Below are 16273 nucleotides of genomic sequence, written 5' to 3'. Positions count from 1 at the left end.
CTACCTATTCATGAAAGAGCCAGGAACAAAACTAGGATTTGTATCGGGATGCCTTTGAAAGATGGAGACAATTGAAGGCGGAGAAGATTTTTTCATCTGACGCCAAATTTGCTAATTTCGTCCAAGATAGGTAAGTAAGGCATTTACGTTTTTTTTTTATTACTTGTAATAAATGGAAATGGATATTTCGTATGTAAACTATATTGTCAAATTCAGTCTATGACCTTGTCTAACAAAGCTAGTATGTTCGTGCAACGAATGCTTAGCACGCGAGCCCGGTCAATGGGAGCATACATACGGGGGAAATATATGCCTGTTAGCCTGTATATCGATGTGTAATCGAACTGACACGGAAAAATATATTTTCGACAAATAAAACCTATGTGGATATGGGTAGTGTCAGTGCCTATTTCGTTCTCAATATGCTGATACGCTGAGGAAATGGGTTCTAACATTAGCACGGCTGTCATTGCGATGCGAAACTAATGGAAACAGACAAATCACATGATAAAATAATTCCTCATTCGTGTTTGCATATTGTGGACTACATGTACCAAGTTATATGGCAATCTGAAACGTTTGAAACAGTAGCCTATAGGCATACCTTGGTAAAATGTCACCTCTTAAGTTTTGGCCGTACATTAGGCTGCTAAGCATGCTCTACTTATTTTCACCAGTATAACCATCGCTAGCGTTGGTTGTAATTCGTTTTAGTCTTTGTTTTCTGGTAGTACTGACAACCATATGATTTCCATTTGTCGTAATATTGTACGCAGGCATGACATACTTCTTCCTAAAAAAATAGCCTATTTCTGTGTAAAATAGAGTAGCCCAGTGGATCGAGCTAGATTCGGCTGCGTATCTGGCAACCTTAGTAAGAGAGACGGGGAGGGAATTACAGAATTCTGACTGTGATAACAAACCATTTCGGGCCACATTATTACATATGCTCCTTTTAAACCTACATTGAAGCTAATAAATAGGAATGACACACTAGGAATGGAAAATGACTTTATTCTTCCAAAAGGAGAGAAAAACAATCATCTGAATAAACAAATATACTGCCGTCAAATAAAAGCCTGTGATTTTTGTTGCTTTGCCATTTCCATGCTGGATACAATCCATATAATTCTGCATTAAATAAATAGAAATCATGTACAAAGAGATCAAACGGTGTCACCTTTGGCATCAGTGAATCCCCCTCCCCGCATACATGAGCAGGAATAGAACATCTGTGCTGATATCTTACATGATTGGCTACATTGACAAAAACAAGCGTAAATGTATATAATTCAGGTTATGATGTTAGCAAAGGTGTTTATTCTCTGTTTAAGTGGGTAGGTAGCGTTGTCCTCTGTCTTTTTCTTAAGTAACTCACACAGTTGCAGTGAACACCAGGTGGCGCCACACCAGCAAAGATAACTTCACTACAGTGGTTCATCTACAAGAGTAGACCAGCAAGTGAGAACAATAATAATATAAAGACAAAATGAGGGAAGATTGTGCTGAAAAAAAAAGATCCTCATCACAGTCACGTCATGCTTTTTTGGAACAAACGACCATGAAGGACATGCACTCACTGACCTTGGAGGAGATACACACAAGTGCTCAGTAAAGAAAATAATTATGACACCTAGGCTCATTCGGGTTCTCATCACTGACTCCCAGTATCAAACATGAACTGGACCAACAAGTAATTCACGTAAAACTCCCCGTTAACATCTAATAGCCACACTCGTCTTCACCGCCACACGGCAACGAGTCACTCAGTTCACAAGAAGAGCTCAGCGTCTCATGCTCAGCCAGGCCCCATGCAGAGAAACTTTGCAATAAGAAACAGTGGACGTAACATAAGTCAGTAAAACATGGCTGAAGTTGGGTTAGTGAGGTTTTATCTGGTTTGGTTTCACCTTCTTACATCAGCTGAGGGGGAAAACATTCTGCTGCTGCTGATTCCACTGTGTGCAAGTGGGAATGCAAACACTAAATGTACTCTTTATAATGTTTATTTCCAAGCGAAAAGCATATGTAACGTGTAGCAGTCCGTGGCCACAGTTCTCCTTTGAAATTGTTGTGAACAAGCAAAACCCTGGGCCATAATAACCTTTTAACTACTGTTAACGCACATTGGCTGCAATTACTAAATTATTATATATTTATATATATACACACGGGGTGTTCCTCAGGGATCGATTTTAGGTCCTCCAAGGTTTGACCTTGACAAAGAGGGCGATTGTCTTTTCTATACAGCTTGAACCCGATGAAGCTGCTAGCGTGAAACTCACTGCAAAACAGGTCCACCTTTAAACTGCGACATGTTCTAGAAAAGTGCTGAGTGTTATTAGTCTTTGTGACATAAGACCTGGATAACATGGTTTGCTCTGGACATTCAAGAGTCCGATCATAGCGCGTGTAGGCTGCTGACATCGTTAAAAGAGGCACAGATGACCAAGTTTGAAAAAGAAAACCTCTATCAGAAGAGGGCAGTGATGCCAACAGACAGAAGAGAAGCAAAAACAACACCAGACACACCGAGAACGATTCAAAGAAACTGGAGCAGCACAAGGCGATGCAGGACATCTACGGCATTTTCCGTCTACAAGGAGCGCACGGTGAGGAGTCTAGAACGTTAACACAAGACTGCAACGAGAAGCGCTCTGGAGCAATATCTATCCATTAGCAACAGTGACGGCTGAGACTACTACTAGCATTGGTATTCTTTACATATCTACACACGGCAAGCGATGGGACAAGCCATCTAGAGAGAACGACTAAGACAAGGCTGAGGATGGACGTGACCGAACTATAGAATAGAGAAAGAGTTTGTTGTTCAAATGGCAGGGATGTTTTGTTACCTGCTAAAGTTGCTATTGTGTTTTTGTCAAACTACAAAATGTTGTCACATTTTATGTTTTTCTCCAACCCCCCACCCACCCATTTGACACCTTAAAGACAAGGCCAATGCAAAACTCTTGACATTATGCGACCTTGACAAATAAACCTCAAATTGCACAAAATGCAGTTAAATCATCGTGATGGATACTATGAAAGTTTTTTTTTTTTTTTTTTTTTACAAGACAACATTTGACAAGCACTGGGCATAAGGGAGGTTGGCGTTAAAGACACTTAAATAGAGTCAGTGCAATTTAAGTGATCTAAAAATGAAAAATGACACGAACCACAACAGAGGGAAAAAACTATTTACCTATAAATGCGTCGATCTCGTGATAAATCTATTCAATCACAGGGAACCACAACCATCATGGTTGACTTGCTCGGACTATACGAATATGATGAAAGTCTCTTTGCTGGATGAGCTAACAGTGGACAGGTTAGGGAAGATGAAAACATCGAATGAAGTTCAAATAGCTCCAAAACAATTTGTGAGAGGGGCCTTTCAGAACAGACCTGACACGATCACCTCTTTGCCATGCTAGCACAACTTTAGTCCTGCATCTTTGTGTGGTTACGTCGCTTTAAACTGAGAAAACCAAACAAAACAAAAATTTGGCTTAGAATGTAAAACAATCTCCAAATTTTCATATGAACATCTCAACAATCATGAGCGCGTACCAGAAAATGAAAAATGAAAAGTACAAAAATGTCCTGACGAGAAGCATATTTGAAAAGACAGGCCTCCAACTTGTTCATTAATTGGACCATTGGACGGCAGACGAGGGAGTAGCTTGACAGCAGGACAGTTGTCTTAAGCAACACCACACACGCACACACAGACACAGACACACACACACACACACCATCTCCAAAGTGCTCTGGATGGCCGTTGCAGGCAGACAGAGCCCAGAGGGAAGAAAATAGCACCAGTATGAAATAAAGCTATGTGGCAGCAGAGAGCATCGCAATACTCACGTGCATCCTCTCAGCCTCAAACATCCCTCCATGCACATACGCACACATATTTTACACATCTTACACGCATCATACGCACGGTTTACGCACATTTGTCGTACATTTCTGGCACAACTCACACTTTAGCATGTTGCTTCAGACAACAACCTATCAGGTCGCCTCCAGCCTTTACTAGGTCATCAACTTCTTTTGAAGCATCGGTTGGTTTTCAGTCTTTTTGGCTTCTTAACTTGATCAAATAATTATTCCAGCTTGTCTTGTTCTTTTTGTTAATTTGTCGCTTTTGGCACTTTGCTCCGCTCCCCACATCGTTGACTGTATTACATGAACTGCATCTAAATTAAGGTAGAAAAAAAAGAAGCTCAGTTTTGTGACAAATTCCACACTAAAATGTTACTTATCATCCTGTGTGTTTCTTTGTGTGGTCTGACCTGGGCTCCTGGCATGGGTGCAAAGGGGTTAGAGGGTCTGAGAACAGGCTGGTTGTACATTATTGGCTGAGGAGCCATGACTGGTACCCCACCCACTTGACCCAACTGGGGAGGGACCTGTGGAGAACATACGAAAGGTAGTGGGCAGTCCTAAACATATTTAAAGTGCATTGTTCCCTTACCATTCCATACACAGGCACTTGCGGTGTCGTCATGGGGAAAGCCATCGAAGCAGGAGCCTTTGGAAGAGAAAACAGGAAATGACTCAGAATTGTTCGAAAAAGTTGAGGCAGCCTGAGGCATGAATTGTTGACACTGGAAACAAATGCCAATCCCCATCAATAAGTGAACCTTTAAAGCTGATGAGTGCGTGCATGCCAGGAGCACAGGTAAATATTTTTAGGGGAATCCCAATGGGAATCATTGACAGGGAAGCATTTAAAGGGGCCCAAACCAACTTTTCTTACCTAATGGTACCTGCTGTTGTGTATTTGGGATCTGCATAAGCCCAGAACATTTGAAATCCAACCATGGAGGAATGGCGGAGATATTTATAAAACAATCTTGCCTTCCTTCATATTTCTTTCAAACAACCTGTTTGGAATTTGCCCATCTTGTGATGTCACTGGTTGGGGAAAAACTTCACCAGATTATCCATATATGGTATGACTGTACACAGAGTGCCTTGCGCAAGTCTGCCATTGGTGTCAGTGCTGCAGTCAATAAGCTCCTTCTTTTTCGCTATCCTGGCTCGAACATGGACACGCATCCTCCGCTGTTGCCATTTTTATACAAAGTAGCGTCAGTGGACTTGTTATGGAAGCGCTAAAAACTACAACAAAACAGTGCATCCAGAAGAGAAGGTCAGAAAGTGGCATGAAAACGGTGTGTAAAAAATAATGTATGCACTATGTTGACCAGAGAACCAGCATTACATGTTATGTAGACCACAATGAAGTGTTTTGAATGTAAAAAACAATCCTATTATGACCTGTCCTCCATGCTCGACAAGTCCGAACGAACTTAGCATGAGTGTCTATTTTCAAGCCACACATTATGTGCAATAATAACCACAAAATGCTGCCTGGCAAAGAAGCAACTTGTAGATCAAGGCAGAAATTGCACAGAGCGTGTAAACACCATAATATTGCTCTCACTTGAGTTAATATTAGTCGAGTTGACAAGTCCCAGGGTTTTTTTTTTCCCCTACATTGTGCACACATTTCTAAGACAGGTAAGAAAGGTAATATTTTTGCATAAAAGCAATTTTCTATGTTAGCCTGTCGGAGCGCTGCTTTGCATCAGGGGTGTTCAAACTTTTTCCAGCGAGGGCACAGACAGAAAAATTAAGATAGAAAATTTCTTTAGTGCATCAAACATGCTAAAACTAATCCAATGTATGTCAGTCTATACTAAAATATGTAAACAAAACATCTCAGCTTTTTGAAATAGGGGACACAGCAAATTAATGCGATATCCTACACCAGAGTTTCTCAAAGTGTGGGGCGCGCCCCACTGGTGGGGAATAGAGACATGACAGGAACGGGAGGAAATTTCACTTTACTTTTTAAAAAAAAAAAAATTATATTCTTGGATTATTTTTTTTTACTATGCTTTCATTTTCTATACAAACTGTAAATCACTTTGTGATTCTGTCTGTGGAATCCGCTATATAAATAAATGTAAATTACTTATTTTTCCTGTATGCTTTAAATTTCTAGGTAGGAGCGAAAGTTTGACAGAGATAGCAACAGTAACTAATGGGGGCGGGGCTAAGCGGAAGCTTTGTGAATGGCGAGTCAATGTGCGAGGATTTGCTGTTTTGCAAATACATAAAAAATAGAGCCACTGCTGATGAGCTGTTCGAGATAATGGACAGTTTCCTCAAAGAACACAACCTTAAATGGGAAAACTGTGTGGGCTTTTGCTCTGATGGCGCACAGACCATGGCAGGGTAAAGAAACGGGCTGCAGGCTCTAATAAAGAGGGTTGCGCCAAATGCGCATTGGACACACTGTGTGTCATTCACCGGGAAGCACTCGCGTCAAGCCAGCTCAGCCCCGAACTCAATGAGGTTTTAACAGTGGCAGTGTCAAGCCTGCAACCCCGATTTGAAAAGCTGTGCAGTGCAAAACAGGCTCATTGCAGCCACTAATGCTGGAGTACTGTAAAACTCTTGTTCACTTGCAGGGGCGCCGAAAAGGGGGGGGGGGGGGGGGGGGGGGAAGACGGATTCTAGGGGCCCATGATGGAGGGGGGCCCAGAGAGGCCCCTAATGATGACGAAATTATAATACAGAAAAAATAATGACACTAAGTTATTAACTAACACATGTTTTATTGTCCATGTCCTGGTAACAATACCTTTATTTGTTTTGGAAGCATCAACACCTGCAGGGCCCTCCCTTCCCCCCCTCTATTTACGTAAAATGGTTCAGTCCGACTGGATCAGCTGCAGGTAGAGCACCGGCGATTTGTCACAGACAGACAGACAGCGCCACAGCGGGAAAAGCGGAGGGGACAGCAGTATGCCTCAAAAATCAGGCAGCCAAAAAAGAAAGGAAAATAAAATAAGAGAGGAGAAGGAGTTGAAGGGTCGACAATATGTCACCTAATATTTCCCAAAAAAAGGTGGGTTTGTTAGTTGTGGTGGAAAGTTATGCATATTAACTTTGTCCCTGTCTGTGGTAATAAGCTAGCTCACTTTTCTCACCATGTTAGCTCAAGAAAACTCTGGATGTTTACATTTTACTGATATATTAGTTAAATAATCAATCCAGTCAAACATTTATCAAGCTGTTCTTATTCAATAATAGTTGATCTCCCCTCTGTCAAAATGATGCCTCATTCTGAACAGAGTCAAGTGCACCAGCAGCAGCAGCAGCAGCAGCAGCAGCAGCTGTCTGTCAGCCCTCAAATCCCCCTGCCCCTGAATCAGCCCCAGTGCCCCCACATGAGGAAGGAGGTGAGCAGCTGTGTGTGTTGAAATAATAATAATAATAAAATACAAAATATAATACATTTTACTACAGTCTCAAGAATCAGTGGTGCAGCAAATAAATGACTCAAAATTAATTCCAGTGTATTCAGAATACCATTAAAATGCATAATTGTATGTAAAATAGCATCAAAAAAATGTTGCCGCTGTGTTGGGGGCCCTGTAAAGATTCTTTTCATGGGGCCCAAAATCCCTAGCGGCGCCCCTGTTCACCTGCCCTGTCTTGCCAAAATGCATAGCTCCTCCTTTTTTTTTGCAAAGATTGCAAAGTGGCACTTTTATTTTATTTATTATTGAACTTGATGCAAGTTATTTGATTTATTATTGAACTTGAAGCAAGTTATAACACTTTTATTTGATTTATTATTGAACTTGATGCAAGTTATAACACTTTTATTTGATTTATTATTGAACTTGATGCAAGTTATAACAATTTTTTTGATTTATTATTGAACTTGATGCAAGTTATAACACTTTTGATTTATTATTGAACTTGATGCAAGTTATAACACTTTTGTTTTATTTATTATTGAACTTGATGCAAGTTATTTGATTTATTATTGAACTTGATGCAAGTTATAACACTTTTGTTTTATTTATTATTGAACTTGATTCAAGTTATTTGATTTATTATTGAACTTGATGCAAGTTATTTGATTTATTATTGAACTTGATGCAAGTTATACCACAGCTGCACAGTTATTTTATTTATTATTGAACTTGATGTTATTTTATGTTATTGAGTTTGAATGTATACAACTTGATGTTACTTGATGTTCAATAAATTTGAAAATGTTAAGCTTGGCATTAGCGTTCTGTTGGGGCGATGGGGGCAGGTGGGGCTTGAAAACTCTCCCTTGTCCAAAGTGGGGGATGACAAAAAAAGTTTGAGAACCACTGTCCTACACTGTCTCATTATGATTTTTACAAAATGGGGAGGGTCAATAATAAAGAAGTTGCGAGGCCACACTCTGGACACTCCTGACATGTAGCAACATACCGAAAAGACTTCAGTGTTTCCCACACATTCATTTATTTGTGGCGGCCCGCCACGAAAGAATTACGTCCGCCACAAATAAATAATAAAAAAATAAATAAAAATAATAAAATAAAATATTTTTTTTATTTTTTTTTGTCCTCTCCAGCTTCTCAGGCAAATCATATAGTTGATGTAGATGCCCATATCGGCTGTTCAGATTTACTTTACAAAAGAGAAATGTAGGATACTTCTCTTGTTGCCTTATTTGTATTTGACTTTATTAAATGTACTTATATTAGAAACACAACATGTGTATATAACAAAGGGTGCAAAGTCTGCAGGCAGTAGGAAACACATGGTTAAGTGTAGGGAGTAAAACTGATGGCAGTCTAAAGTTCAAGATTGGATCAGATGTTTGATGAAGCTCTGTGTCTATCTACCACCACTACTGTTTTCTGTTTATTTGTTACTGACCGTGGCAGGACACCTCTGCCTCTGTTTCACTTTATGTTGCTGGTAAATAATATGGTTGTAGTAGTAGGCTAAAGTTAAATTATTTAGTATGCACTAATTAAAGGGGCAGAGCTTTAAGAGACATTTTAGCTTTTATATTTTATAAGATATTTTTTGTAAGAACCACAATTAATAAATATATTTCAGTGAATAACTTATTGTTCAAATCTGTATATAAATATGTACATAAAGTGTTGTAATTATATTGTAAAATGGATGGATGGATGGATGGATGGATGTCCGTTTAAAACAAAACTGTTATTATTAATTAGTAAGTATACATTTTTTGAGCCTTTTTAGAGAAAATCATATCATTGTAGTAAATTATGCAAATTAATCGATGATGTCATGGTGACCACGCCCATAGCCACGCCCCCACCGCCACAGGTATCTTGGCAGTTTATGAGAAACACTGGACTTCTTATGCACCACTACACCCTCTCTGTCCATATGTCCGTTTTATGAGGGCACTGTTTCTCACTTTCTGCTAGCATGTAGCCTTATGTGTAATAGTGCCTGTGGTCAAGGCTCATATCGTTCAGTTTCGCTCCCACACCAACGGCACAACATCATTTTTACTTCATAAAATAGATTTACTGGTAGTAAGTAAGATACCAAAAGTTCGGAAATTGACACCTAGCCCATTTTGTGTAATCGGTGTTGAAAGCCGGTACTATTTTTCAGTGAGGCGCAGTGATATCTAGTGGGGAGTGTCGCGGTTTTGGTCACATGGACCAATCAGGTAGCAGCTTTATTCTAACAACATACCTGCTATGGCGACGACAACATCCGAGAGTGAAGAGGAACGAAAGACCTCAAAAGTTAGAAAAAAAGTGCGTAAAGAGGAAAATAAAAGATGCTATATGCATCTTTCATCTGTGAACAATGAGGACGTCCAGCACTTCACTCGGACACGGTGGGACACATACAGAAACTATTTAAAACAGTGGCTTTGTCTGCAAGACCAGAACAAGCATCTGGCAGAAATCTATAAACATTGCTCGGATGTAGATTTTGACGCTATTCCTGACGACGCTGGGTTTCACGCAAAATGCTACCGACGTTTTACAGATAAATCTGCATTGTTTTATGCCGAGAAAAGGACCGCACGGGCGGTGGGAGAACCATCTGCAGCCGCAGGTCAGTCAGCAGGCACGTCTGAAACTCCCCGAAAGAAACTTCGATCTCGTTCAGGTTTGCCCGTTGCTTCTGCCGGCCCCGTCCTGCCAGCCATCTGTATAATTTGTCAAAAAGTGGAAAAGTACACTCGTGTGGGAGGAAAACGCCAGAGGGATCAACTCACACAAGCAGAAACCGTGTCGGCAGGTATGTGACACACACACACACACACACACACACACACACACACACACACACACACACACACACACACACACACACACACACACACACACACACGTGTGTGAATCTATAGTAATAATGTTACAGTACATAGCGTAGGATTGAAAGAATGTGTTGTTACTTTGTAATAACCAAATGGACCATTTATACACTGTCAGAGTTAAGGGGAGACCTTGGAATTTAAAAGTTTGAGAACCACTGGCCTAGAAAAGGAAGCCCCACCCATCCCCCCATATACCTTCACACCACAGCCCCAATCTCTCTCTCCCCCCCCCCCACACACACACACACACACACACCCCTGGACTGATTTACACATCACAACCCCCACCCCTCCCCCCGCACACCTTCACACCTCACCCCTCATCCCTGAACTGACTGAACTGTGACCACTACCCACATCCCTGCTGTGACTTCATGTCACCTCCACTGCTGCTACAATAATTGAAGAATGCATAGTGCACTTTATACATCATCATTGTCATATCATCCATTATCATCTTCACTGTGAACTGAATGTGCAATACTGCTTCTGTCTACTCATGCCCACTATAGATCTGTTGTAAGATCCACACTTTAATTTACTTTATCTTATTTCTTTATTTTTGTTTCTTATTTTATTTTATTATATTTATTAGTATTAAACATCCTTAGCATTTACATTTTTAGTAAGTTTATTGTAAGTGTGCAATATAGTTTAAGTTTATTCTTGTTTAATTTTTATATTCTGTGATTCTTTATGTAGCTTAAGTTTATATTTATATTTATATTTTGTGAATTTGCAAGGGGGACCAGCAAAATAAGCTGTTCATTGTGCAGTGTGACTGTCTGTTTATCTGTGCATATGACAATAGATATCTTGAATCTTGGAATGTTTAGCTGGGAGTTCAGCAGCTCACATCACAGAGTCGTAAATCACAGGGTCATAAATACCTCTCCAACCCCCCACTCAAGACACACACACACACACACACTTTTTTACTTGTAAATCTCTGATTTTGCCAATAAAGCTTATTCTAATTATTTTTCTTTTAAAGGCCAGTTGCTGAAGGCAGCTGAGATTAAGAAAGATGCTGCCATTCTTCTGCACATCAACGACAAAGACTGTGTTGCTATAGAGGTCCGGTACCATAGGACCTGTTACAGACAGTACACCAGGTTCTTGTCACTGTCTACAGCAACGCACACTGCAACCAGAGATGAAGAAATGTGAGTAATTACACTGTACTGTCATTTTGCTCACATTTAAAAAGTAAAAAAAATTTCAACAACATGCAGCTTATATTTAGTTTTGCTTAAGATACAGCTTTGAAAGCATGACTCTTTGCACATGTTAAGTGTGTGTGTGTGTGTGTGTTTTCAGACAACCCTTTGCTGACAGCTACAACCTCTTCTGTGACCAAGTGATCCGTCAAAGGATTATAATTGACAAAGAGGTGCTGAGAATGGACAAGCTAAGGAAGTTGTTCGTGGACACCGTTAAGAAGCACGAAGATCTTGATGCTTCAGGCTACAGGTAACTGAAACAAAAATAATAAAATATTCATACTGAAAAGTTTATTATTTATAGATTTAGTCTCTCCCCATAAAGGCTATGAGAGTATGTTTAAAGTAATTTGATTATCATTGATGTGTGTGTGTGTGTGTGTGTGTGTGTGTGTGTGTGTGTGTGTGTGTGTGTGTGTGTGTGTGTGTGTGTGTGTGTGTGTGTCTGTGTCTGTGTCTGTGTGTCTGTGTGTAATGTGCTCATATTTCCCTTTAACTTTATGTTTCAGGAGGGATAAACTGAAAAGAAGGTTGGTCCGTGATTTCCCCCAGCTGGTTTTCCACTGCCCTCCCCAGCGCAACGTCTCTGAAATGGTTTTTGTTGAGACATTATCGTTAGCAGACAGGGTACCTCTGCCATCAGGCACATCACCATCAACTACCGAGTCAACTGAGGTGAGCCAAGCTGAAAGCCAAGCTGAAAGTGACAGTGAACACACGGCTAGTACAACAGCTGGTCTAATGGGACCAACAAAGCAGCACTGGCAGAATTCCTCTTTGTTGCATGGCGAGATGCTGATCTCACCATTTTGGGCAGGGACTTCAGCTTGTACATAGCACATGGAGAACTGTGTCACTGTGTTACTGTGAAAGAGGGTTCACAAACTGTCAGTGCTGTTCACGAACTGACATGTGACCATGAGGAATGTGACACTAGGGTGTTTTTACATGCACAGCATGCTGCACAAGAACATCAAACTGTTGTCATCAAAAGCCCTGACACTGATGTGGCAGTGATTGCTGTAAGTCTTCAAAGAGCTTTACAGTGTAGCTTGTATTTTTTCACGGGAGTAGGCAACAGAACGAGGATCATAGACGTGGCTAAGGTGGCAGCAGCTCTTGGCAACAGTGTTTGTTCTGCACTCATTGGCATCCATACCTTCACAGGTTGTGACTCGACCAGTGCCTTTCATGGCAAGGGCAAAAGGAAGACATTTTCTCTTGCTTGTCAGAAAGACGAATACCTGACTGCGTTCTCAAATCTGGGCAGCAGTTTTAACCTTGACCAGTCTACGTTCAAAACACTGAGCAAATATGTGTGCCACCTGTATGGACAGGCATCTGCCAAAGACGTGAACGATGCAAGATACAAAGCATTCTGTATGGCATCGTCAGCTTTGCCAGAACTGTCCATTCCCCCAACAAGTGATGCCCTCCACCAACACTGCAAAAGGGCAAACTACCAAGCAGCAGTAATGCGACATTCCCTGACTGGTATGATGTGTGCCCCTTCACCCATTGGCAATGGATGGTACATTGAGGATGGGGAGTTAACAGTAAGATGGATGACTAGAAATCCTGCCCCAGATAGTGTGCTGCAGGTAGTCCACTGTGGTTGCAAGACAAGCAAATGTGAAACAGAAAGATGTTCATGTATGTCTGCAAAAATGTCTTGTACTGATTTATGTCACTGCCAGAACTGTGGAAATGTTTCAAAGGAAACAGAAGAAAGAGGTGCATGGGATGATGACACAGATGAAAGTGATATTGATGAGTAATTACGCACCATGTCACCATGTAAAATTTGCCACTTTTGTTTCTTTATCAAGATGTTTGATTATCGAGATGCCACACTGCCATTTTAACGGTAAAGCTTAAATAATGTCTGTATTACCTTTTTTTTCAAATTTGTTTTGGTCTTTTGTGTGTGTTTGTGTGTGTGTGTGTGGGGGGGGGGGGGGTATAAATGACACATGCTGTGAAACAATTTGCTACTTTAATAAATATTTATCATATTTTATACCAATTTGGGCCTTTACTGCATCTATTTTAATCTTGTCCATTTTTGCCTTATTCCAGTTTTGGGGTGCATGGTAATATTTTGCTAGATTTTAAGCCACTTTTGGCCACGGTGTGTTACTTCTTTTGTACCTTTGATTACATAGAAGGTTGTGACATTTTTTTAATGTATGATACATAAGCTTTTAGCTAAATTTAATAAGTGTGTGCTTCATTGTGCTGGGGCAAATCACTTCAGTTGAATCGTTTTTTAAGAAATTTGCTACATTTCATGATCTAAATTCACATATGAGTATACTAAGGCACCAATATTTGTTTCAGATGTTAGGTATATGTATTTATGATATTTGAGAAAGATTTTGTGTTGCCAAAATGAATAAGACATATTTTACAAGCCAAAACTGCAGCACAAGATTTTCGTTTTTTGTGATTTACCTCTATATACATTTCTGGCTTGTGACAAAATTTGGCTAGGTATCATGTTCTGAACTTTTAACCCAAAGTCCAGAAGGGTATTATCTATGCAAAAATGCATTGAACAAGTTGTGCTTAGACGTGGGAGCGAAATTCATTTTCTAGGCACTTTTTCTCATGTCAGCTCACCGTCTATAAGGGATGCGGCAGGGAAAGCAGTCTGTCCTTAGTGGCTTTTTACCCACTTTTCAGCCACTTATGTTTTGGTTATGGTTTATTTGTTTCGGACATGCCTTAGAATTGACTTTCATAAAGATCACATGGTTACATTTGCGCCGTTCAACAAGTCTGAAAAGGAGTAGGAGGAAGCAGAGCTTATTATATACCACTATTGAATACCTCTTCTCCACACTGCAGCTCTTAACTGGCATATAAGGGTAATTTAGTGTCATATTTAGCATGAGAGTAAACAAGGAAACTCGTGCGTATGCATGTATATTGTACCAAAAGATTGACAGGAACAACCCATTAATGGAGCAAATGTTAGGGTACTTACATAACTTGTATAGAACATTCCATTCTGCATCGGGATGCAACAAGAAGAATACAAAAAAACAGAAAGACGAGCAGACACAGATAGAGAAGTGAGGAGAGGAAAAAGACAAATGAAGGTTAATACAAACATAACACATACGAGACAAACAAGGGCCAAATATGGACAGCAGGGAAATAAATGGTAAGCAGATGACAAAGCAAAACGGAGATTTAAGTGAACGCAAGCAAAGAAGGGAAGGAAAATGAAGGCATGACGCTGCAAAACAGACGGAAGAAAAGCTTGAAGAGGCCAAAGTGGAGGGGGCGGTGACAGCAAGCAAATGGTTGTAAAAATACAACATATGAGGGATTCTCATTTGCGTGCATGTAACACATTGTAAGGACTCGTGCAACTCACCACGTGTGGCACAGGCATGGGCTGTGCGACCATGGGGGCCGGGCTCCAGTGGGTAGTGGACATGGTCTTGTTTTGCCAGTTATGGCCTCCCGTCAGTTTCTTCTCTCCCTGCTGGCTCCAATGCATCTCTGGCCTGGAGAGGATCAATACCATCGGGATGTGAAACCAATGCACGCCAGTGTAAAAGACAAATGTCGGAAAGACAGGTCTTACTTTTTGGATGGTGTTCCACCAAACTGCAGATCTGAGGAGATAGGATGACGTTGATCATAGTCATGCAGACTTGAGTAGTATAGCTGCATTATATATAAAGTAGCAAGGTCATGTTTCACTCACTGCCCACGAGGCTGGCTAGAGAGGAGTCCAGGTCGTTGGCGAGCAGCTTCCCTCCAGACTGGAAGACCATTTGAGGGGGGAGAGGAGGCCCTGTGTGTGCGGGAACCGAAGGCTTTAACAGCGTTCCCAGGGCGTTAAAACCTGAGGTAGCAGCACATCCAATCTTGTAATGTGAATGTCGACTGTGGGCTGTTTGTGCACACACTCAAAAAAATTATATTTTGTTAATGTATTGTCAGGTGGCACAAATGCCAATAACAACTTCCAGCCTTGGTGTGCCGGCGTATGAGTGGTAAGTGGTTGGGTCAGCTTTCAATCAAGCTAATGAGTCTATAACAGTGGTAAAGGGTAATTTCTATGACAAATAGGTCGTTATGTCAACATGTGCTGTAGTATTGTTAAGATGAATGGTAACAGCAACATACTACTAACTAGCTCTACAACATTAAAAAGTACACAAAGTGACTTATTCAAAGTGAGCTTTAAAATACAAAACCCAAAACCATTGAAGTTGGCCCGTTGTGTAATTCATAAATAAGAAAATAAAATAATTTGCAAATCCTTTTCAACTTATATTCAGTTGAATAGACGGCAAAGACAAGATATTTAATGTTAAAACTGAGAAACAGAATTTTTTTTTTCAAATAATCATTAACTTAGAACTTAAAGGCAGCAACACATTGCAAAAAAGTTGGCATAGGTGTTACATGGCCTTTCCATTTAACAACACTCAGTAAATGTTTGGGAACTGAGGAGACCAATTTTTGAAGCTTTTCAGGTGGAATTCTTTCCCATTCTTGCTTGATGTACAGCGTAAGTTGTTCAACAGTCCTGGGTCTCCGTTGTGGTATTTCAGGCTTCATATTGCACCACACATTTTCAATGGGAGACAGGTCTGGACTACAGTCTAGTACCCGCACTTTTACTATGAAGCCACGCTGTTGTAACACGTAGCTTGGCATTGTCTTGCTGAAATAAGCAGGGGCGTCCATGATAACGTTGCTTGGATGGCAACATATGTTGCTCCAAAACCTGTGTGTACCTTTCAGCATTAATGGTGCCTTCACAGATGTGTAAGTTACCCATGCCTTGGGCACTAATACACCCCCATACCATCACAGATGCTGGCTTTTG

General features: G+C 40.6%; 1 protein-coding gene across 6 annotated transcripts in view; it reads right to left on the bottom strand.

Moving 5' to 3' along the window:
• Positions 1–997: 997 nt before the first annotated feature.
• si:ch211-200p22.4 (phosphatidylinositol-binding clathrin assembly protein) overlaps positions 998–16273 on the bottom strand; it is a 97577-nt gene continuing 82301 nt past the window's right edge. For 3 of the 6 annotated variants that reach the window (XM_062066103.1, XM_062066101.1, XM_062066106.1), the window contains 7 exons: positions 15140–15280; positions 15017–15047; positions 14804–14936; positions 14408–14431; positions 4484–4540; positions 4302–4418; positions 998–4205 (listed from right to left, as the gene is read on the bottom strand). In XM_062066103.1, the coding sequence (XP_061922087.1) occupies positions 4191–4205; positions 4302–4418; positions 4484–4540; positions 14408–14431; positions 14804–14936; positions 15017–15047; positions 15140–15280 (518 nt within the window). In that variant the 3' untranslated portion in view covers positions 998–4190. The remainder of the gene's footprint in view (positions 4206–4301; positions 4419–4483; positions 4541–14407; positions 14432–14803; positions 14937–15016; positions 15048–15139; positions 15281–16273) is intronic. The other 3 variants (XM_062066104.1, XM_062066107.1, XM_062066102.1) reach the window with 2 other exon arrangements.

Source organism: Entelurus aequoreus, linkage group LG12 (genome assembly GCF_033978785.1).
Source record: "Entelurus aequoreus isolate RoL-2023_Sb linkage group LG12, RoL_Eaeq_v1.1, whole genome shotgun sequence".
Taxonomy (NCBI): domain Eukaryota; kingdom Metazoa; phylum Chordata; class Actinopteri; order Syngnathiformes; family Syngnathidae; genus Entelurus; species Entelurus aequoreus.
Note: the sequence above shows the minus strand (reverse complement) of the source record. Positions and strands in the feature narration are given on the sequence as shown.